Genomic DNA, 23704 nt, shown 5'->3' on the forward strand with positions numbered 1-23704 from the left:
GGTCAGGGAGCTCAGTTGGTTAGAACATCGTCTGGTTATGCCAAGTTTGCCCATTCCATCCCTGGCCCAGGGCACACCAAGAATCAACCAATGAATGCATAAATAAGTGGAACAACAAATTGATGCCTCTCTCTCTTTCAAATTAATAAGAAAATTATATATATAAAAGATACAGTATCATTTTCCAATTATTCCCAATTTCAACAAACACTTTATAGTTTCATCCACATTAGAGGCACCATGTGGTTTTCACTTTTGAGGATGAAAATAATTTCCAATGAAGAAACAGTGTTGTGTTCATGTTGTTTGAAGTCACAAGATCTGATGAGGTGTGACGTGTTTTTATGATTGAAGCTACGCTGACTCTGTTTGTGGGGCTTGGCTTTAAGAGCTGCTGGCCTGGTGGTAGTGAATTAGAGACCTTTCTACAAAGGCTTAACTTTTCCCCCCTTAACCTTTGGAAGCAAGGCGTGGGAAGGGGATTTAGATTTTCTGTTATGCCGACGCATGTTCAAACTTGTTTCTTTTTCCAGAATGTGCAAGTTGCTAAGAGAGCCATGGACTTATACGGACAAGTCCTGGCAGAGATTTTTTTTTAAAAGCCGCGAGGGTCAGGGCAATGCGTTGCTTTTGCGTTTGTTCCTGCAGCCGGTTCGCTCCGGGCGGGCGGGCTGGAGGTCATGGACTCCGTGCCCGCGTCTCGCTCAGCTCCAATGGCTCTTTGGCGACACTGGGCGTTTCCTCCTTTTCCGGCCTCGGAAAGTTTTGTTTTGGTTCTTAGTTCCCGGTCAAGGAAAGGCACCCTGTTGACCAAAGGTTTCTCAGAGTCCCCTCCAGGTGGCTCACGGCCAAGTTTCCTCCATTCCAGCTGGCTCAGACTTGGCATCCATCGGGGTCCTCGGGATCCTCCAAACGGGGGAGGCGAGTCTTGGGGGGAGAAAGAGAGCGGGCAGCCAGGCTACTGGCTCCACGGCCGCCGGCCGGCCCCCCTCTCAGCTCAGTCGCTGGGCCAGTACCCATCGCGCCGCAAAGGGTGCGGGCAGCCTCCCCGGTGAGTCCTCGCAGACCAGCTCCCCACCATTCCCAAGAGAACACTCAGGCGAGCCCCGCCCGCGCCAGGGATAGAAGAGGGGACAAACCCCGGGATGGGACGCGGGGCGCATGCGCGCACTGGCCGCGGCGTCCAGGAGTTCGCCCCGCAGCGGCGGCCGCTAGGTGGCGCATGCGCCCTGGAGGGTGCGGGCTGGGCTCTGGGAAGAAGGCGGTGGCGCTGAAAGGCGGGGGCGCCGTGGGGGCCGGGCCCGTGTTTACACAGCGGCGGGCGGGCGCGGACGCAGAACCCGGCGCGGCGGCAGCGGCACGATGGTCATGGCGCATTTCGTCGAGAATTTTTGGGTAAGAGGAGGATGCTGGAAATGGTGTGGGTTTCGGAGTCCAAGGCTTTCTGCGCCTGATCTCGGCCTGGGCGCGCTTGGGGCCGCGGCGGCGGCGGCTCCGCGGGCTGGGCGAGTCCTCGGACCGCCGCCTGCTGGGTCCCGCCTGGATGAAGCCCGGCGGGCGACGAGTCGGCGGCTGCCCCGACTCGCAGGCTCGCAGCCCTAGCGGGGGCAGAGGGCTGTCATCGCGGCCCCCCCGCCTGGGGCGGGGACGCCGACCAGCCGCCCGCCGCCCGCGCTGGGACAAAGCGCCGGATGAGGCGGGAGACGGGACCCGGCCCCACCGGAGGCTCGGGGCGCCGGGCGTGCTCGCGGCGGGGAGGCGCACGACGGGCCCGCGGCGCGGCCGCTCCCAGCTGCGCGCGGAGGACGAGCGCGGGCCCCGGCCGGGTGGAGGGAGCGCGCCTCCTGACCGCACCGCAGGCCCCCATCTGAGCCCTTTGGCCCCCCACCATTTCCACACGAAACCCCGTGCGCGCCGGGCCGGCGCAGCATTTCCTCTCGGCTTCGCAGTTGGGCTCGTCGGTCAGCGCCGAGGACTTTGCCTCTGGGCCTGCCCACAAAGCGTATAAAAGTGGAATTTAATGTTCCTGGATTCCTGGGGCTTAAGTGCACCGAGACTTCCCCTTGCCCCTGTGCTCCCTCCCCTTCCTCATTCTCCCCACACCCCGCTGTTAGCTCAGTATTAGGATTAGGTTCTTGTGGGAAGGGCTTCTCCCTCCCCGTGGAGTGTGCGCCGCGGTTATTGTTTGCTGTCATGGGAAGTACAGTTCAGCCATGGACAGGAAAGGAACGTGTTTACCCCGGTGTCTCGGGTGAATCTCATTTTATGTCTTGACAGTTGCAAGTACTGCAATTCCATGTTAAGATTTAGAAATATTTAAAGGAGTAATCTTCCAGCGAATAAGGATTGTGCCTTAAATACTTATTTCTAAGTGTCTCAGGGATGAACTTGTTTAGTAATCAAATCAGTTCATAGTTACTGGTTTTGTGTCTACCTTGTTTTCCAAGCAACATAAATACTACACATAAGGTGTTTTTTTCCCCCCCTAAAACGTACCATACAATACACCCATTCAACTGTTACAATTCAAGGATTTTTTTGTATGTTTATAGAGTTGTGCAGACATCGCCACAGTGAATTTTAGAACAATTTTATCACTTCAGAAAGAATCCCTGTATCCATTAGCAGTCACTACTCATTTTCCTCATACCTCAGCAACTAATCGGTATATTTTTGCCTCTGCAGATTTATCTATTCTGAGCATTTTAAATAAATGGGGTCATATATGTGGTCCTTTGTGACTGGCTTCTTTTAGCTTGTTTCCAGGTTCATCCATGATGTAGCATGCAAGTGTCAGTACTTGGTTCCACATATAACATTTTATTTATCCATTACCAGTGATGGACATTTGGTTGTTTCTACTTTTTGGCTATTATGAATAATGCTGCTATGAACACTTCGTTACAAGTTTTTGTGTGCACATATATGTTCATTTCTTTTGGAAATGGGATTGCTGGTTCACACGGTAATTCTCTGTTTAATATTTCAAGGAGCCACCAAACTTTTCCAGAGTGGCAGCACTATTTTACAATTCCACTATCAATGTCTGAGGGTCCCAATTTTTCCACATGCTGGGCAATACTAGTTATCTGTCCTTTTCATTACAGTGGATGGGTATGAAGTAGTATCTCATTGTGGTTTTGATTTGTATTTCTCTGGTGGCTAATGATGTTGAACATCTTTTCATGTGCTTATTGCTCATTTATGTATTTTCTTTGGCAAAATGGTTAGATTCATTGCCCATTTTTAGATTGGTTTGTCTTTTTATTATTGAGTTGTAAGAGTCTTTTTTTATATTCTGGATACATGTCTCCTATTAGATATATGACTTTGTAAATAGTTTCTCCCATTCTGTGGGTTGTCTTTTTCATTTTCTTGATGGTGTACTTTGAAGCACAGGCGTTTTTAATTTTGATGGTCTTGAAGTCCTAATTTTTCTGTTATCAGTTATGCTTTTGTTGTTTATCTAAGAAGTCTTTCCTAGACCAAGGTCACAAAGATTTGGGGGAGGGGGGAGGGGTTTTTTATAAGAGTTTATTTCAGCCAAACTGGCAACATATGCTGTGGAGCAAGATCTCAAATACTCTCCAAGGTCACAAAGATTTAATTCCATTGTTTTCTTCTGTGGGTTTTTATAGCTTTTGCTCTTATGTTTAGGTCTATGATCCATTTGAAGTTAATTTGTGTGTGTGGTAGGAGCAAGAGGTCCAATTTCATTCTATGCATGTGAATATCTAGTTGTCCCAGCACTATTTGTTAAAAAGCATCCTTTTTCGCCCTAGCTGGTTTGGCTCAGTGGATAGACTGTTGGCCTGGGTTTGATTCCGGTCTCCATCCCCAGTAGGGGAGCGTGCAGGAGGCAGCTGATCAATGATTCTCTCTCATCATTGATGTTTCTATCTCTCCCTCTCTCTTCCTCTCTGAAATCAATACAAATATATTAAAAAAAAAAAGAAAGAGAGAAAAGCATCTTCTCTCTTCATTGAATAGTCTTGGCATCCTTGTCGAAAATTGTTGGGCATACATGTATCGGTTTGTTTATCTCTGGATTTTTAGTTGTATTCCATTGTCTTACGTTAGTACCACGTTGTTTTGATTACTATAGCTCTGTAGTAAGTTTGGAATCAGGAGTATGAGTCTTCCAACTTTGTTCTTGTTCAGGATTATTTTGTCTATTCTGGATCCCTTGCATTTCCATATGAATTTTTGATTTAGCCTATCAGTTTTAGAATTTAGGTTTTACAATAGCAATTAGCAATCATTTAAATTGACATTCTTAAATGTTTTGCACATTTTTGATGCATGAATGTGTTTTGAAAGTTGAACTTAATTACAAATTATATGCTAGCATTTTAAAGTTATCTTTTGTTTTCTGTTAACTGAGATTTGAACGTAGCCTTGTTTAATGTTCTTGGCTATTATGAATAATACTTCTATAAACACTTTTGTACAAGTTTGGTGTAGGTACCCTTTTTTGTGTCTCTTAAAAGAGGAATAAATTTCGCCATCTGAAATCTATAGTGAATCTCAAGTCTAATTTATGTTGCAGTCTTTGCCTTCATTTCACTATTGAGTACAAATAGTTAAAATAGACTGTATTTTATTTTACTTTCAAGATTAGGATTGGGGCTGAAAAGCTCTAAATTAGAGCTTAAAAAGCTCCTAAGGAGGATTAAATGAACTAAGAAAGTCTAGGAACTAAATAACTTTTGATAATTTGATAGCTGTCTGTTTAAAACAACAACTTAAAGATTTACATATTTTAGGATCATTTATAAAATAATTTTCTAAAAAATATTTTTTATTCGAGAGAGAGAAAGAGAGAGAGAGAGAGAGAGAGAGAGAGAGAGAGAGAGAAATGTAGACTTGTTGTTCCACTTATTTATGCATTCATTGGTTGATTCTTGTGTGTGCCCTGACTGGGAATGGAATGGGCAACTTTGGTGTATTGGAACGGTGCTCTAACCAACTGAGCTACTCGACCAGGGTTTAAAATAATTTCTTAAAATAGAGAACTTACAATTAACTTCATGTTTCTTTCCGACTGTTTAAAGTGACACTGTCAAAACAGAATAAAACTTGTCAGAGTGAGAATCTTTCAAGTTTTCGATTTGTAACCAAACAACCTATTAATTGTTTTTTTGCCCTATATATAAAAAGACAAACCTTTTGTTGTGGCATTTTATTAGAGGAAAGTTTGATTCATCCATTCAAACTTTCTTCAAGCTTTTTTGAAAGCAGCACATCCTGCCTTTAAGTCTTTAAAGTATGGTGTTTCTTAACTTAAAGCAGCGGTTCTCAACCTGTGGGTCACGACCCCTTCACAGGGGTCGCCTAAGACCATCAGAAAACACATATATAATTACATATTGTTTTTATCTTTTTTTATCTTTAAATTCTTTATTAGTTAAGGAATTACAAATGTGTCCTCATTCCCCCCCATTAACCCCCATCTCCCCCCCAAAACCCCCCCCCCCCCCCCCCCCCCCCCCACACACACACTCATGCTCTCATCCCCCTGTTGTCCATGTCCATTGGTTTGGCTTATATGCATGCATACAAGTCCTTTGGTTGATCTCTTCCCCTTACCCCCACTCTCCCCTACTTTCCCTCTGGGGATTAATAGTCTGATTGCTGTTTCTCTGTCTTTGGATCTGTCCCTGTTCATCAGTCTATGTTGTTCTCTATAGTCCACAAATGAGTGAGATCATGTGGTATTTATCTTTCTCTGACTGGCTAATTTCATTTAGCATAATGCTCTCCAGTTCCATCCAAGCTGTTGCAAAAGGCAAGAGTTCCTTCTTTTTTACCACAGCATAGTATTCCATTGTGTAGATGTACCACAGTTTTTTAATCCACTCATCTGTGGATGGGCATTTAGGCTGTTTCCAAATCTTAGCTATGGTAAATTGTGCTGCTATGAACATAGGGGTGCATATATCCTTTCTGATGGGTGTTTCTGGCTTCTTGGGATATATTCCTAGAAGTGGGATCACGGGGTCAAACGGGAGTTCCATTTTTTTTTTTTTTATTTATTTATTTTTTTTTTATTTTTTTTTATTTTTTAGGGAGTTCCATTTTTAACTTTTTGAGGAAACTCCATACTGTCCTCCATAGTGGCTGCACCAGTCTGCATTCCCACCAGAAGTGCACGAGTGTTCCCTTTTCTCCGCATCCTCTCCAGCACTTGTCATTTGTTGATTTGTTGATGATAGCCATTCTGACAGGTGTGAGATGATACCTCATTGTTGTTTTGACTTGCATCTCTCGGATGATTAGTGACTTTGAGCATGTTTTCATATGTCTCTTGGCTTTCTGAATGTCCTCTTTTGAAAAGTGTCTATATAGGTCCTTTGCCCATTTTTTGATTGGATTGTTTATCTTCCTTTTGTTAAGTTGTATGAGTTCCCTATAAATGTTGGAGATTAAACCCTTATCAGTGATAACATTGGCAAATATGTTCTCCCATGCAGTGGGCTTTCTTACTGTTTTGTTGATGGTTTCTTTTGCTGTGCAGAAGCTTTTTATTTTGATGTAGTCCCATTTGTTTATTTTATTTTATTTTTTAAAATATATTTTATTGATTTCTTAGAGGAAGGGAGAGGAATAGAGAGTTAGAAACATCGATGAGAGAGAAACATCAATCAGCTGCCTCCTGCACAACCCCTCCTGGGGATGTGCCTGCAACCAAGGTACATGCCCTTGACCGGAATCGAACCTGGGACCTTTCAGTCCGCAGGCCGACGCTCTATCCACCAAGCCAAAGCGGTCAGGGCCCATTTGTTTGTTTTCTCTTTAGTTTCCAATGCCCTAAGAGCTATATCAGTGAAGAAATTGCTTCGGCATATGTCTGAAATTTTGTTGCCTTTGGATTCCTCTAGTATTTTTATGGTTTCCCGTTTTACATTTAAGTCCTTTATCCATTTTGAGTTTATTTTTGTGTATGGTGTAAGTTGGTGGTCTAGTGTCATTTTTTTGCATGTATCTGTCCAATTTTCCCAACACCATTTATTGAAGAGACTGTCTTGATTCCATTGTATGTTCTTGCCTCCTTTGTCAAATATTAATTGAGAATATTGGTTCGGGTCGATTTCTGGATTCTCTATTCTATTCCATTGATCTATATGTCTGTTTTTGTGCTAGTACCAGGCAGTTTTGAGAACAGTGGCTTTGTAATACAGCTTCATATCTGGTATTGAGATCCCACCTACTTTGTTGTTCTTTCTCAGGATCGCTGCAGCTATTTGGGGTCTTTTTTAATTCCAGATGAATTTTTGGAGAGTTCGTTCTAGGTCTGTGAAATATGCTGTTGGTATTTTAATGGGAAGTGCATTGAATTTATAGATTGCTTTGGGTATGCTTTAATTATGTTCAATTTGTAACAATGAAATTGGGGGTCACCACAACATGAGGAACTGTATTAAAGGGTTGGGGCATTAGGAAGGTTGAGAACCACTGACTTAAAGTATATGCTACGTTACAAATTCTTTTACTTAATACTATACTTTAAAGAGAAAAATATATTCAAACTTCCTACACAACAGGTGTTTTGTTGTTAATAAGTCATTTTTTGCCACAAAGTATAGTGCCATTGATAATCAAGCTGAAAATGTTTTTCTTTTCTATTAAAATTGGACAGCAAATAATATTAATAGCAGATACTACACTATTGTCTTTAATATCAGTTGTTAGCTCATCAGAAGATTGTATAATTTAAAAAAGATATCAACAAATATTACAATGAGGAAGCGTCTTGATATGCTGTTTCATTCTCTAAGAGTTGAGTACCAGTTAATAATACTTTTGAGATTCTCTATGTAAGCATTGTATTATAGTTATCAAATTAGCTTCATGTTTTTGTATAAATTCAGATGATTAAATTCAGGAGTTAAAAATTTTTTTTAAACAAATGGATTTCATAGGTTATAATTACTTTCATATGTTTTTATTGATTTTTTTAGAAAGGAAGGGAGAGGGAGAGATACAATCATTGATGAGAGAGAAATATTGATTGGCTGCCTCCTGCATGCCTCTGACCTGGAATGGAACCTGAGACCTCTTGAGGCATGGGTCTGAGCCACACCTGCTGGGCATAGGTGATTGATAATTATTGAAGGGGTAAAATAAGTAAGCACAACATATTTGATGAAATACCTTATAAATCTCATTTTACATAGTAGAACTAACCTATATAAGCTATGCAGCATTTTCTGAAAGACACCAAGTATTCTTTAACATACATCACATTGTGGTAAACTGACATTTTTACTTAGGTAACTTTTTCCAAAGATTATCTCCAATCAGCACATCAAGAATGAACAATTATCTTAGGTATATTTATCCTGAAGTTTTTCCTTATTTCTTTTCCTTATTTCTTTTACTGATTAACCAGTACAAGAATTTCATTCCATTTGTCTGTTGATTTCACTAGTATTGTTATACTTAAGTTTTTAAATAAAATTGGAGCACTTGGTTACCTATCTAAAATTTGATATGTGATTACATGGATGAACAGAGGATTAAAATGATTTTTAAAAACCTGGAATTGCGCCCTAACCAGTTTGGCTCAGTGGATAGAGCGTCGGCCTACGGACTGAAGGGTCCCGAGTTCGATTGTGGTGGAGGGCATGTACCTTGGTTGCGGGCACATCCCCAGGAGGGGGTGTGCAGGAGGCGGCTGATCGATGTTTCTCTCTCATCAATGTTTCTAACTCTCTATCCCTCTCCCTTCCTCTCTGTGAAAAATCAATAAAATATATTCAAAACAAAACAAAACACCTGGAATTGCTATTAATAGGACATTGGAATCCAAACGTTATATTTTTGCTTGATTAGTTTATATAAATTTAGTATCTTAGATGAGAGACTAATAACCACATATATACACACACATACACATTCTTTGGGGTTATTTAAAAATGTATGTCTTTAGAAAATTAGTTGAAGTGACCATAGACACCCAGGATATAGACTTCCTATTACTTGAAATTTCCAAATATTGTAGTTTGGAGTACCTGCTTAGGATATGATCCCATCAGATGGTATATTAAAATTCAAAAAGTATATATGTATGTATATTTACATATCTACATTAACAGATTTGTGAAATTTACACAGTTTAGTATTCAAGTTACAAAAGGAAATAAATACAGTATAAAAAAAAAAATCTCCTTTTCTCCTGTCATCAAGATCTCCCCAAAAGCAATCACTGTTACCAATTTCTTATGTAGCTTTCCTGAGATAACCTATGTATATACAAGCAAGTAACATCCACTAAATTAAAATGTATAATTGTATAACAGCCAGTTAGCCATGCCCAAATTGTTTTCAACTGCAACAGGCTATGAAAATGCAAACTACAGATTTCATCTAACTAGGTTCAAGTAGACTTGATGGGCAGACATTATAAAATTACAGTATTTTAGATGGCACCAAATTTTTTGAAGTCCTTGGATTTTTGGGTGGGGGTGGGGGTGGAGGGATGGTTATTTTGTATTTTTTGTCTTAATCTAGGAGGAATTTGAAAGTAAGAAATTAATACTGATTTAGTCTGCATAAATTTAATTCAGGGGAAGGATTTTAGAGCACTGATATGGAAAGGATAAACATTTTCTGTCTTGGTTCTTTTCTGGCCCTGTACACTAAATCCTAAATACTCTAATCCCTTCAGAACTACTTAAATTATTTAGGCAAAGGCATGGGAGAACAGGTATGCTTTGTATCATCCTGCATATTTGGCTAGCATAAGCCCTTTGGAAGTAGTTTTTTTGAGTCATGGGGTATCTTTTGAAATTATGAAATCCGTCCTGATTTCATAATTCTAGAACAATTAATCCTAAGAAATCCCTATAGAAATATGGTGTTATACAGATTTATAAAGTAAAGGGATTAATGGATTGGTTTTCAATTTACCTAGTGTGGAAAAATTAAAGAATATTAGAGTTTGAAGAATTTTAATAACAATTGAGTCCACAGAAGTTAGCATATGTTGGTCAGATATGGGGAGAAACAAAAACAGCAACTGAGATGTATAGTTACATCTATTGACGAAGATGCTAGAGAATCTTGCTTGAATGACCAGTCAGAGAGGATTAAATTGGGAAGTGATTAGTGAACTGTGTGATGAAGATGAGGCACATAATTCCATCAGTTCATGAGGCACAAACATGTTCCTTGATGGAATTTCAGGATTAAAAATTACAGCTGGCGTGGCCCAGTGATTGAATGTCCGCCTATGAACCAGAAGATCACGGTTCAATTCCTAATCAAGGCACACGCCTGGGTATGGGCTAGATCCCTAGTGGGGGTTGTGCAAGAAACAGCTGATTAATGATTCTCTCTACCTCTCTGAAATCAATAAAAATATATTTTAAAAAATTATGGAAAATACTGACAAGCATGCTTGCTTGGCTTTAGGGACGGAAGGTTCAATATAAGTAAAGCAAATTGGTGGTGCTGGGGTCTTAAAACTAAAATATGTTAGTTTTTAGTTGGGTGAAACAACAGCCAGTGAAGATGGTTTTTCCTTTTAATTATAACCATAATTATGATGTAACTAGAGGCCCGGTGCACGAAATTCATGCTCTGGGGCGGGGGGCGGGGGAGGGTCCCTCAGCCTGGCCTGTGCCCTCTGGCAGTCCGGGACCCCTTGCTCCTTAGCACCCACCTGCTTACTGCTCCTTGCCGCCGGCTCACTGCTCCTTAGTGCTCCTACCACTGCCGCTGCGCTCACCAGCCATGAGTCTGGTTTCTGGCTGAGTGACGCTCCCCCTGTGGGAGCCTTGTTCAGTGCGCATCATAGTGACCGGTCGTTCCGCTGGTCTTCTGCCGTTTGGTCGATTTGCATATTAGGGTTTTATTATATAGATAGGTAAAACAGAAGGATACAGAAGTAAAAATTACCTATAGCCTTTCCCTCTATCCTCTAAGATACTTAGAAATATGAAATTTTAAATGGGTTCTACTATATAGTTTTTTTTAAAAAGTCTTTTTAAAAAAAAATATATTTTACTGATTTTTTACAGAGAGGAAGGGAGAGGGATAGAGAGTTAGAAACATCAATGAAGGAGAAACATCGATCAGCTGCCTCCTGCACACTCCCTGCTGGGGATGTGCCCACAACCAAGGTACATGCCCTTGACCCGGATCGAACCTGGGACCCTTGAGTCCACAGGCTGATGCTCTATCCACTGAGCCAAACCGGTTAGGGATACTATATAGTTTTGTATCTTATAATTTTCAAATGATACCAAGCATTTTTCTCATGTGATTAAGTATTCTTGAATATGTTTTTAGTGACTCCATAGGTTTCCGTGGAATAGAGAGGCCATAATTTTTTTTAAAAACCCCGTCCCTTTGGACATTTAGGTTACTTCTAGTTTTGTTTTTTCACTTAAGCATTATGAGGACTTGAGATTTAAGTACTAATGTATACAGGATGCCAGTTTAAGTGGTAGCCTTCAGTGTCTTTGCAAGTATAGCTTGAAGAGTTTTTGAGAAAGCTGAACTTGTTAAGTTTTATTATTTTCATTTTGAGAGTAATGAAAATTACATTTTTTACAGATTACAGAAAATTTGAAAGATATAAAAATGAAAATGATCTCTCAACTGTTTGCATCTGCTATTTTTGTAGAATCCATATGTAATATTTATTAGATGGCTTTAAGGATTTAACTAACTGGGAAGAGGTGAGTTATAATTAAAACTCATCAGTCAACCAACAAATGTGTTTGAGTAACTTTTGCACCTGCACTGAGTAGTTTTGACTGCTGAGCAGTGCTCATTCTACATACATCTTTTAAAAAAAATATTTTTATTGATTTCAGAGAGGAAGGGAGAGGGAAAGGGAGATAGAAACATCAATGATGAAAGAGAATCATTGATCAGTTGCCTCCTGCATGCCCCCCGGTAGGAACCGGAGCCAGCAACCTGGGCATATGTCCTGACCAAGAATCAACCGTGACCTCCTGGTTCATAGGTCGATGCCCAACCACTGAGCCACATTGGCTGGGCTCATTTTACATATTATAATCAGTTTTTTTTTTTGCTTTAGTAATATCTTGTCAATAGTTCTGCAGAATCCTTTTAGTGATCATGTGTGAAAAACAGCTTATTCTTTTTTTCCTAGCAGTTTTTAAGGCAAAATGGTACTGGAAGGCTGTCATTGTATATTTGTTGAATTCCTATCAAAAGTGTCTAGAACAGTGGTTCTCAACCTTCCTAATGCCGCGACCCTTTCATACAGTTCCTCATGTTGTGGTAACCCCCAACCATAAAATTATTTTCGTTGCTACTTCATAACTGTAATTTTGCTACTGTTATGAATCGTAATGTAAATATCTGATATGCAGGATGTATTTTCATTGTTACAAATTGAACATAATTAAAGCATAGTGATTAATCACAAAAACAATTTGTAATTATATATGTGTTTTCCAATGGTCATAGGCGACCCCTGTGAAAGGGTCATTTGACCCCCAAAGGGGTCGCGACCCACAGGTTGAGAACCGCTGGTCTAGAAGATTCTTCAGTTGAGGGGTCATTCGTCAAAGGAGAAAGAGTATCTTCAGAATTGGTTAAATGTTTTATTTTGTTTTTCAGAGAAGTCAAATAAAGTGAGACCATCAGAAATGTATTAATGCTATACTTTGCAGTGACTTATCCAAGGTTAGCTAATAAATGTTGGTAAGAGCTAGAGTAAAAGGAGAATACAGAGAGGTAGGAAGTGACATTTATTTATTTAAGCTATCTGGAGTTCAGAGGAAGGTTAGGCATGTTGTTGTTATTCACATGACAGTAACTCCTGACCTTTCTCTTCCCTCCCCCCCAAATATATATTTTTTTAATTGAAAAAGAAAATGAGTAAAATCAACTTTTTAATTCATACAGTCTACACTATCTTTTGCCTACTTTTCAGCTCTTGGACTCATCAAAATTGAAGTGTTTAATTTACTGTTGCCCTTAAAAGATTCTTTGAAAGAGAAGTTTCAAACCATTAACTATAATCTGTGGGGTTTACCCTGGCCAGTAGCTTAGTTGGGTAGCTCGGTTGGTTAGAGCATCATCCTGATATGCCAGTGTTGCAGGTTTGCTCTCCAAGCAGGGCACACAGAAGAAGCAACCAATGAATGCATAAATACATGGAATAACAAATCGATGTTTCTCTCCCTTCTTTTCTCTCTAAAATCAATAAATTAAAAATCTGTGGGGTTTATAGCTTTATGCTTTTCTACTATTTTTGCGGCTCTTAAAACCTAGGTATTTGAATTCCATTTTAGTTAAAATGGGAATTTCATAGCCGTTTAAATAGAGATATTCATTTCTCTTCAAATGGAAATATGTTAGATTGTATTTTATAATCTATTAAAAAATTTTAGGTATGAAGTTGTGCTATAAAATCAACCAGAAAAAGATAAAGGTGCCTTTGGATTTCTAAAATAAGTTTGATGATTTATTTAAACTTTTTAATTTGATATTTCAAGGATGTCTTACTTGTAGACTGTATTAGGCTAGAAAAAAATCTGAACATTTTCAGTGACTTGTGACCTTACTTAGGTTATCTTTTCAGTTAAATTTCAGTTCAGATGATAATTTAGGTCTAAGACAATATGCATAGTAGACCTCATTTTCATATTAAATAGTAGCATGTTACTATATGTATGAGAAAAGAAATCTGGACTGATAATACATCAAACTGTTAACTGTAGTCGTCTTAGTTAAATTGGAGTGGTAAGAGGAAGTATGATTCTGGACTTTCATCTTCAAAGGATGGCAGAACTTTTTTTTTTACTTCATAGTAGGAATATACAGAGATTTTAAAAAAAGTTTTCATTGATTTCAGAGAGGAAGGGAGAGGGAAAAAGACAAACAATGATGAGAGAATCATTGATCAGCTGCCTCTTGCACACCCCCGTACTGGGGATCAAGCCGACAAACCAGGCATGTTACCTGCTGGGGAAACAAACTCTGACCTCCATGCTCAACCACTGATAACACTGGCTGGGCTATCCAGAGTTTTTTAAAACTTATTTATATTGGATTATAGGACAATTTTATTTGCCCCAGGTCGAAGGTAGTGCATGTTCTGTGAAAGTGATACCTCTTTGTAAAGTGCATTAAGATGAGCAGATAAAAGATGCTATCTTGTGCAAACCGACTTAGCAGTTGTTCTCCTTGGGCCAGCAATGGTGTTAATGTTTTTGTCAGTTAATACTGAAAAGTTTCTCTGCAAGAATTTATTGATTAAAGAAGATAAAAATATTGTTTACTGAACTTTTTAGGTAATGTTATTGAGCTATATTTTACATGCCATGTAATCCACTCATTAAAGTATACAATTCAGTGGTTGTTGGTAATATTCACAGTCATTTTTGATAATATTTACAACCATCATCAATTTAAAACCATTTTCATTACCTCAAAAAGAAATCCTGTACCGTTTATCATCCCTTACATTACCTCCAACCTCCAAGTGACCTATTAATCTATTTTCTCTTTATTTTGTTATTCTGGACTTTTAAAATGAATGGAATCATTACAGTATGTGGTCTTGTGTGACTGGCTTTTTTCTCTTAGCATAATGTTTTCGGGGTTAATCAGTGTTGTTGCATATATAAGTGCTTTATTCCTTTTATGGCTGAATAATATTCTAGTTCAAGGCTATATCACATTTTGTTTATTCATTTGTCAGGTAATGGACTTTTGGGTTGTTTCCATCTTTTGGCTATTATGATTAATGCTGCATAAACATTCTTGTACAGATGTCTTTGTGGACATATGTATTTACTTGTTAAACTAATGAATTAACCACCTGAAAAGAAGCTCATCACTGATTAGTAAATACTCTTAAAAATCTAGCCACAGGTGTACCTCATTTTGTGCTTTGCTTTATTGCACTTCACAGATGTTGTGTTTTTTATAAATTGGAGGCAAGTCCCTCCACCAGCATAAAGCTTACGACTTGTTTTTTTGCGATACTCAGTTTGTTGTGATGGTCTGGAACTGAACACACAGTATCTCTGAGGTATGCTTGTATTTGGTTATGGGGGTTTTTTGTTTGCTTGGATGGGTGACAGTAATGTTCTAACAATGATTGTGATGATGGTTGCACAACTCTGTAAATATCCTAAAAATTATTACAGTGTACAGATTTTAAATGGGTGAATTATATGGTGTGTGAATTATAGCTCAATAAAACTGTTGTAAAAAAGGAACAATTTAAAAATTTGAGCAGAAGGAAAAAAACAGTCATTGATAAGCAAAATTTGATATCAATAGTTGTGGTATACTTGGAAGAAAATTGCATTTTAAAACTGTCATGATAGCTCTTAACTCTTATATATTGAAGACTTGTTTTATTTATTTTTTATTGGAAAGTTAATCTATGCTCATTATTCCACTTTCCAGAAATAATTTGCTGTTAATAGTTTGCTGTATATGCTTTTAGACTCGTTTTGTATAAGTACAAGGTGGGGCAGAGATTTACAGTTGTTCATATGGAAAATAATAAAATAATTAATAAATAATAATTCAAGATTAAACTGTGTTTTGCATACTCACAACTATAAACCTACTTTTGCCCAACCCTGTATATACAACATGTTATTTTTTTCAGAGAAAATGAAATTTGATTAGGGATACTGTTTTGCACCTTCCTTTTTAATTCAATCCAATTTACTTTTTTTACCTAAAAAAAGAAAAAGCAGTATCAGGCCTCCATAGAAGAATGGGTCATTATGATTTCTACAGTCATCTGTTACCAATGAACATAAATAGCAACCATATCCAACTGTCAGGGAAAGCTGACTTTTCTAACTGAATAAGAATTGACCAACTTAGAAAAAAAATCTTGCTTATATATAAAACCTTCCTGTACATTTTTCAGCCATTTCCTATAAATCTACAGCTATTTCAAACTGAAATTTAAAAATATATTGCTCTTATTAGGAAGATACCAACTTTCAGAAATTGAGGTAGCAAGAACCAATTTGTTAAGAAAAAACAAAACCAAGCAAAACTACTCTTCACGAGAAAAAGGGAATCTCCCAACTTCTCTTTTTCTTTCTTTCAAACAACCTTGGTGATTGAGCCCACAACCTGGGCATGTGCCCTTGATCAGAATCGAACCTGGGACCCTTCAGTCCACAGGCTGACACTCTGTCCACTGAGGTAAACCAGCTAGGTCTGTGTGCTGGTTTAAATAGCCCTTCACTCTCAGCTCTTTTCCATTTTTGCCTTTATGCATAATACACTTTGGGAACTCAGATAACCTGGACTTGTTAGAATTATTTGCAAATGAGAAGTAGTAGGTATGTTAGGCGAGAAATTTGGGGCATAAGAGCTTTAGACTTAGGATTTTAAGGTTTTAGATTTCAGGTTTGTTTCTTTCAGGATTCATATTATGAGAGTTGGTGGGTCCTCTAATCATTTGTAATTTCTATATTACGGTCAAATAACAGGATGAATCCATCAGAAGTTTCAGGCCTGTTATTATTTGTAATTTTATTTACTAATCTGCATGATGTTATTTTCACTTGCTATAGACTAGTGATAATGGTTATTTCAAAAAATGTTCTTATTTTGGCTGGAATAAATTTGCATGCAAAAGCCAGGGAAAGTAAAAACTAGAGTTAGATAATAAACTTTATCTTAACCCTTTGCACTCCGCTGTCCCCTCTCAGGGGACATCGGAATTCTAGCATATCACTCGGATGTCCCCTCTCAGGGGACATTGCAGTTTATTAGTGATTACGGGGAATTGAGTTATTTCAACGCAACTTTTTGAGACATGCATGTTTCCCTGAAGTTTTATCTTGAAATGGCACAAGAAATTAAATCAAAATATCATAAAATTACTAAGATATATACAAGAAATGTCAGCGGGTTTTGTGTCAGATTAAACAATAAACTACATATTCCCGATGTGCGACAAAGAAAACGGGACTGCATTGTGTGTTCTAACAGGAAAACACCTGGTGGCAGGCGTCAAACCACTTATTACTGTCAAACATGCACTAATCAGCCTGCAATGCATATTGGGGAGTGTTACAAAACTTATCATACTGTACAAAATTATAAACAATAAAATATTGTTTTTTTTGCAAATATACATTCCTCGATGTCACCCAATTCATATAAGTCCAATATAATTATAATACGTTACTTGGTTCCAAAATTATACTAAATAATACGAGGGTCTGTAAATGCACGTTTCCGCTGCAAAGTAGCGTCGAGTAGCTGGTAGCCAATGTCCAGAATGGTTCGGAGTGCAAAGGGTTAAACATGAAAAAGTTGTAGAAGCCAAATGGATATGTTTGGATTCATAAGAGACTGTAGTTTATGACCAGGGCCAGGAATCGAGCCTGCAACTGAGGTACGTGTCCTGCCCTTGAGCAGAATCGCACCTGGGACCCTTCAGTCTGCGGGCCCGCACGCTATCCCTTGAGCCAAACGGAGTAGGGCTAATGTTACATTCTTCCTGAAAATTGAAAGTGGCTATTCATAATGTTAAGGATATTATCTCCTTATGAATATAGCTTTTTTTTTTTTTAAAGCTTACAGTACCCGGTATTCGAATATGACATTTTAATTGTATGTATGGCAAACTAATTACTTGGTATATTAGTTGACAAGTTTATTAGGGATCACATCAACATAACTGGAAGTTCCTATAATATGTTTCCTGTTTTGGGCAAACTTTGGAAAAATTAGGTTTCAGGTTGCATAACACTTGCTTATGATACTGCTTTTTATTTCCAGTAAATATGTTCCATTCTTTATTTTCACTGAAGAAAAGTAACACTGACATTTGTGAAGAGAGTTGTTGAGCTTGGTTTATTGATAGTCTTTTACTTCACCTATAACATTGATATTTCTAATGTTTTCTTTGCTATGACTAGCTAACTTAGCATTTATTGGATTAAATAACTAATGGTTTTGTAGGATTGTGTAGTGGTATGGTTCTCTTAATTTCCCATTAGTTGAGGACTAGCTAATAGACTGTTAATGCTCTTTTTAAAATTTTATCTACTTTCTCACTTCTCAAATTGCTTAAGTTTACTGAAAGACTCATATTAGCAATTATAAAGTAGCTTGTATTCAATGCTTATATGATTAGTAATATGCTGTCTTGACTAAGATGTCAAGATTTAGTAATTTTAAAGTACAGACTTTTGAGTTAAATCAGCGATTTTCAACCTTTTTATCTGATGGCACACATAAACTAATTACTAAAATTCTGCAGCACACCAAAAAATATATTTTTTGTGGATCTGCCAAAAAATAGGTGTAATTTTGATTCATTCACACTGGACGGCTTTTGTTGTGTTGGCTGTTGTCATTTTTTTTTTATTTGATGATTTAAGGGAAAAGAGGTCAGTGCCCCTGACTAAATAGCCAAGTATTGTATGTTTTAGAAATTCTTGCAGGACACTGATTGAAAATCGCTGTGTTAAATTATTAGGGATCCCTTAATGCCTATTCAAGGAATTGAATTTTGGTATTTAGTAATGTATTTGAAGAGGTCCATGGTTATCTTATCTAAATTATACTACATATTATTCCTTAAAATTTCAGACTTAGTTTCATTAATATACCCTTATGAGTGATTATAGAGTATGCATATATACATGATTGCATCTATGTACATAAAAGCCTAAGCGACCAAATGACTGAATGACCGGTCGACTGGTCGCTATGACGTGCACTGACCACCAGGGGGCAGACGCTCAATGCAGGAGCTGCCCCCTGGTGGTCAGTACACTCCCACAGTGGGAGCGCTGCTCAGTGAGCTTACTGAGCAGTGGCGGCAGCAGGTGCAGTGGTGCTGGGATGAGCGGGAGCAGCATGGCCCAGCCTGGGCTTGGGCTCCTCCCTGTCTGCCTGCTGCTTCACACACTACTACATCCCTTGGGGGATGTCAGAGTGCTGGTTTTGGCCTGATTCCCGCAGGCCTGCGGCAGTCCGACATTCCTTGAGGGATCCTGGATTGGGAGAGGGTGCAGGCCAGGCTGAGGGACCCCACGGGTGCACGAATCCATGCACTGGGCCTCTAGTATATAATAAATATAAACTTTATGAAACCTTACAATATTCATTTGATACAGTTTAAAGTCTTACAGTGAGCAACAATGGTTAAATTTAGGAAAGATAGCTTACCTGACTGTCAGAATTGCATATTTGTTAATGTTATTTTGATCTCTCTCTTTTTTTTTTTTATTAAACTAAAAATCTTTTTAAATTGTAGGGGGAAAAAAATAGTGGCTTTGATATTCTTTACCATAATATGAAACATGGACAGATATCGACAAAAGAGCTAGCAGATTTTGTAAGAGAAAGGTATGTATTTTTTCATGTCATTTAACAGTTTATTACAAGTTAAATTTTAGAATATAAATGAGAAAATTTTGATTGTATTCAAGTACAGTTGTTAAAAGTATACTATAGTTATACTTTAAAGTAATGGTTATCTGTGATCTACACACTGAGGGCTAAATAGTGGCTCTAATTTGCATTGTTAAACTGATTTATATATCACTGCCTGAAAATATTTTACATTGAATGTGCTAGCAAGGTGATACAATAGAAAAATTGAGGAACTTTAAAGAATAAAATATTACAATTTCTTTAAACAAACATGTCAGTAAAGAAAACATACTAAAATAATTTGAAAAGACTAAGTTTTCTGAACTTGTAGTTAAGGGATGGGGAATGTTCAGCCTGCGAGTTGTATAAGGCTTGCGAAATCATTTGGTGTGGCCCTGCCAAAGCATTAGGGGTGAGTTAATTAAATGTTTGACCAAATATAGCAGGCTAATTTTTAAGTTGATAATTTGGCCTGCGAATGATGTTATAAATATCCAAATGGCCCTTGGCAGAGAAAAGGTTCCCCACCTCTGTTGTAGTTTAATTATTATTATAACTTTTATTTTTAAAGAGGCCCTAAGTATGTATTTTTAAATTCTGCAAAATTACAAAATATGATTACCTTTAAGACTTTATAATGTACTAGTTAATTTAGAAACTATTAAAAATCATTATAATTTTATTTGATTAAAGTTGTTTTGTAATTGGGCCCACTTGATGATTTTTATATGAATACATTTAAAATCTAAAGGGATATATGCCTTTAGATACAATACTTCATTTATTCTTTCAACAATATATATCTAATGTCTGCTGTGTGTCAGACCCTTGTTTGGATTCTGGGTGTATAGTGGTAAAGATACAACTTCTGTCTTTTTTTTTTTTTTTAATTAAATCTTTATTGTTCAGATTACATTTGTTCCTCTTTTTTTTTTCCCCCCATAACTCCCCTCTTCCCAGTTCCCGCCCCACCCTCCGCCCTCACTCCCCACCCACTGTCCTCATCCATAGGTGCACGATTTTTGTCCAGTCTCTTCCCGCATCTCCCATTCCCCTTACCCCCCCCAAGAATAGTCAGTCCATTCCCTTTCTATGTCCCTGATTCATTATAATCACCAGTTCATTGTGTACATCAGATTATTTATTCACTTGATTCTTAGATTCACTTGTTGATAGATGCATGTTTGTTGTTCACAATTTGTATCTTTACCTTTTTCTTCTTCCTCTTCTTAAAGGATACCTTTCAGCATTTCGTCTAATACTGGTTTAGTGGTGATGAACTCCTTTAGCTTTTCCTTATCTGTGAAGCTCTTTATCTGACCTTCAATTCTGAATGATAGCTTTGCTGGATAAAGTAATCTTGGTTGTAGGTTCTTGGTATTCAGCACTTTGAATATTTCTTGCCATTCCCTTCTGGCCTGCAAAGTTTCTGTTGAGAAATCAGCTGACAGTCGTATGGGTATTCCCTTGTAGGTAATTGAGTCTCTTTCTCTTGCTGCTTTTAAGATTCTCTCTTTGTCTTTTGCTCTTGGCATTTTAATGATGATGTGTCTTGGTGTGGTCCTCTTTGGATTCCTTTTGTTTGGGGTTCTCTGCGCTTCTTGGACCTGTAAGTCCATTTCTTTCACCAGGTGGGGGAAGTTTTCTGCCATTATTTCTTCAAATAGGTTTTCAATATCTTGCTGTCTCTCATCTTCTGGCACCCCTATTATTCTGATATTAGTGCGCTTGAAGCTGTCCCAGAGGCTCCTTACACTATCTTCGTATTTTTGATTCTTTTTTCATTTTCACTGTTCTGATTGGGTGTTTTTGCTTCCTTATGATTCAGATCACTATTTGATTCTTGGCTTCATCTACTCTAATGTTGATTCCCTGTAAATTATTCTTCATTTCAGTTAGTGTATCCTTCATTTCTATTTTTAAAAAATAATTATTTTTCTTTATTTATTTATAGGGAGAGGAAGGGAGAGAGAAAAAAATATTGATGTGAGGAGAAACATTGATTGGTTGCCATACTCACATGCCCCACCTGGGGGATTGAACCTGCAACCTGGGTATGTGCCCTGACCGGGAATCGAACCTGCCACCTTTTGGTGTATGGGGTGATGCTCCAACTAAGTGAGCCACACCGGCCAGGACAGTGTATCCTTCATTTCTGACTGTTCCTTTTTATGCTGTTGAAGCTCTCACTAAGTTCATTGCGCATCCTTGTAACCAGTGTTTTGAACTCTTCATCCAGGACCGTGGTCGGCAAACTGCGGCTCGCGAGCCACATGCGGCTCTTTGGCCCCTTGAGTGTGGCTCTTCCTAAGCCTTAGGAGTACCCTAATTAAGTTAATAACAATGCACCTACCTATATAGTTTAAGTTAAAAATTTGGCTCTCAAAAGAAATTTCAATCGTACTGTTGATATTTGGCTCTGTTGACTAATGAGTTTGCCGACCACTGATCTAGGAGATTGTTTATTTCCATTTTGTTTAGTTATTTTCTGGAGTTCTGTTCTGTTCTTTCATTTGGGACATGTTTGTCTCCTAATTTTGGAAGCCTCCCTGTGTTTGCTTCAATGTATTAGATAGAGCTGCTACATCTCCCAGGCATGGTAGAGTGGCCTAATGTAGTAGGTGTTCTGTAGGGCCCCGTGACACACCCTCCCTGTCACCCACGCTGGGCACTTGAGCTGCACTTCCCTCCCTGTGTGGGCTGTTACACCCTACTCTTGTAGTTGAGCCTTGATTGCTGTTGGCACATCAGTGAGAGGGATTTACCCCCAGGCAGGTCAGCTGTAAGGATAGGAGCTGTGCAGGTGCCCACCCCACAGAGCAGGATTTACTTCAGTGGGCTCCGGCGCTCATTGAATCTGCCCCTTCAGTGTGTCACCTGTGGATATGGTTGGGTGGTGATGTTTCGATGTGGTCTGAGGCTGTCCACTGGGTGGGCTGGCTCTGGAGCCTTCTTGGAGGTACAGGCCAAGGTCAGCCGCTGCCTTTTTTTCTGCCCGGGGCCACCCCACATGAGTAACAAAGTAATATGCAGATAGCTTGCTACTTGTGCTGGCCTTGGAGGTGTCCAGGTGAGGCCAAGATTCGAACCAAGGTCCATTCCACCCCTCCTGCCAGTCTCTAAATCCCTAGTTGTAGGACTTTCATTCAGTCAGATTTCAGGTGGTTCTGAATGATGGTTTTTCTGTTGTTACTTTAATTTTGCTGTGGTTGTGGGAGGAGGTGAGTACTGCATTTACCTACTCGTCATCTTGACCGGAAGTCCAGTAAACATTTTTTGATAGAACGAACCTGTAACTTCATTATCCTAATCCAAGATGATATTATAATCTAATCCATTGTTGTTGCCTGAACTGCAATGATAGCCCCTGACTGGTCTATTTACATTCATTCTTGTTATCCTGCAATTTATTCTCTGCACTATAATTGGAGTACTTTTTAAAAACTACAGATCAGTTTGTTACTTCTCCTGTTTAAACCATTTCAAAGGCTTCCTGTTGCTCTTAAGGTATGCCTGCATAGTCTGACCTGAAACTGCTTTTCAGATTTTAGGTTACACCAGTCTACTCTTTCCTCTCCAGGGACATTGGCCACATTATTGACAGGCTTCTTCTAGTCCAGGTTTTGTACATGTTTAGTCCTTTTTCCACTTAGTTAATACCTGCTTATTTTTTAGAGCTCAGAATTGTGCTCATTTTGCCAGGAATCCTTTTATTAATGTCTTGACTAGGTAAAAGCACCTATTATAATCTTTTTCAACATCATAAAGCTTTTTCTAGTATTTATAAAATTTTTGATTATTCATTTTTGTTACTTTTTTTTTTTGTTCCCCTATAAAGGGAACAGTATGTAGTATTTTGTGCCCCAGCACCTAGCACAGAGCCTTGTACATCTAGATACTCATATTTCTTGAAAGAGTTAATGAGAAAGAAAGTACTATGCACTAAGGATTTTGCATACATTATCTCATTTAACTCTCAAAACTGATAAGCTGTCTTGGCCAGTGTAGCTCAGTTGGTTTAGTGTTGTCCCGTGCACCAAAAGGTCACTGGTATGATTCCTGGTTAGGGTATATACCTGGGTTGTGGATTCAATCCCTAGCCTCGGGGTGGGTACGGGAGGCAACTGATATTTCTCTCTCACATTGATGTTTCTCTCCCCTTCCCTTCCCCCTCTCCTTGCCTTCCCCCTCCCCCTTTCTCTTCCTCCCTCCCTCTCTCCCCCACCCCCTTCTTTCTCTAAAGCAATAAAAACACATTTAAAAAAGAACAAAACTGATAATTTATTTACTGGGGGCCCAATAAAGGTTAAATAACTTCCTAAGTCAGCCATTCAGACTTTTT

The 23704-nt window shown here is 38.8% G+C and overlaps 1 protein-coding gene across 3 annotated transcripts in view; it reads left to right on the forward strand.

The window, feature by feature from the left end:
* Window positions 1-1281: 1281 nt before the first annotated feature.
* The window catches only part of FCHO2 (FCH and mu domain containing endocytic adaptor 2), a 113917-nt gene continuing 91494 nt past the window's right edge, over window positions 1282-23704 (forward strand). For 2 of the 3 annotated variants that reach the window (XM_070412164.1, XM_070412165.1), the window contains exons 1-2: window positions 1282-1395; window positions 19244-19335. In XM_070412164.1, the coding sequence (XP_070268265.1) occupies window positions 1363-1395; window positions 19244-19335 (125 nt within the window). In that variant the 5' untranslated portion in view covers window positions 1282-1362. The remainder of the gene's footprint in view (window positions 1396-19243; window positions 19336-23704) is intronic. The other variant, XM_070412166.1, reaches the window with a different exon arrangement.

The sequence above is a fragment of the Myotis yumanensis genome, unplaced genomic scaffold, assembly GCF_028538775.1.
Source record: "Myotis yumanensis isolate MYYU_CA2020_CCGP unplaced genomic scaffold, mMyoYum1.0.hap1 SCAF_4, whole genome shotgun sequence".
Taxonomy (NCBI): Eukaryota; Metazoa; Chordata; class Mammalia; order Chiroptera; family Vespertilionidae; genus Myotis; species Myotis yumanensis.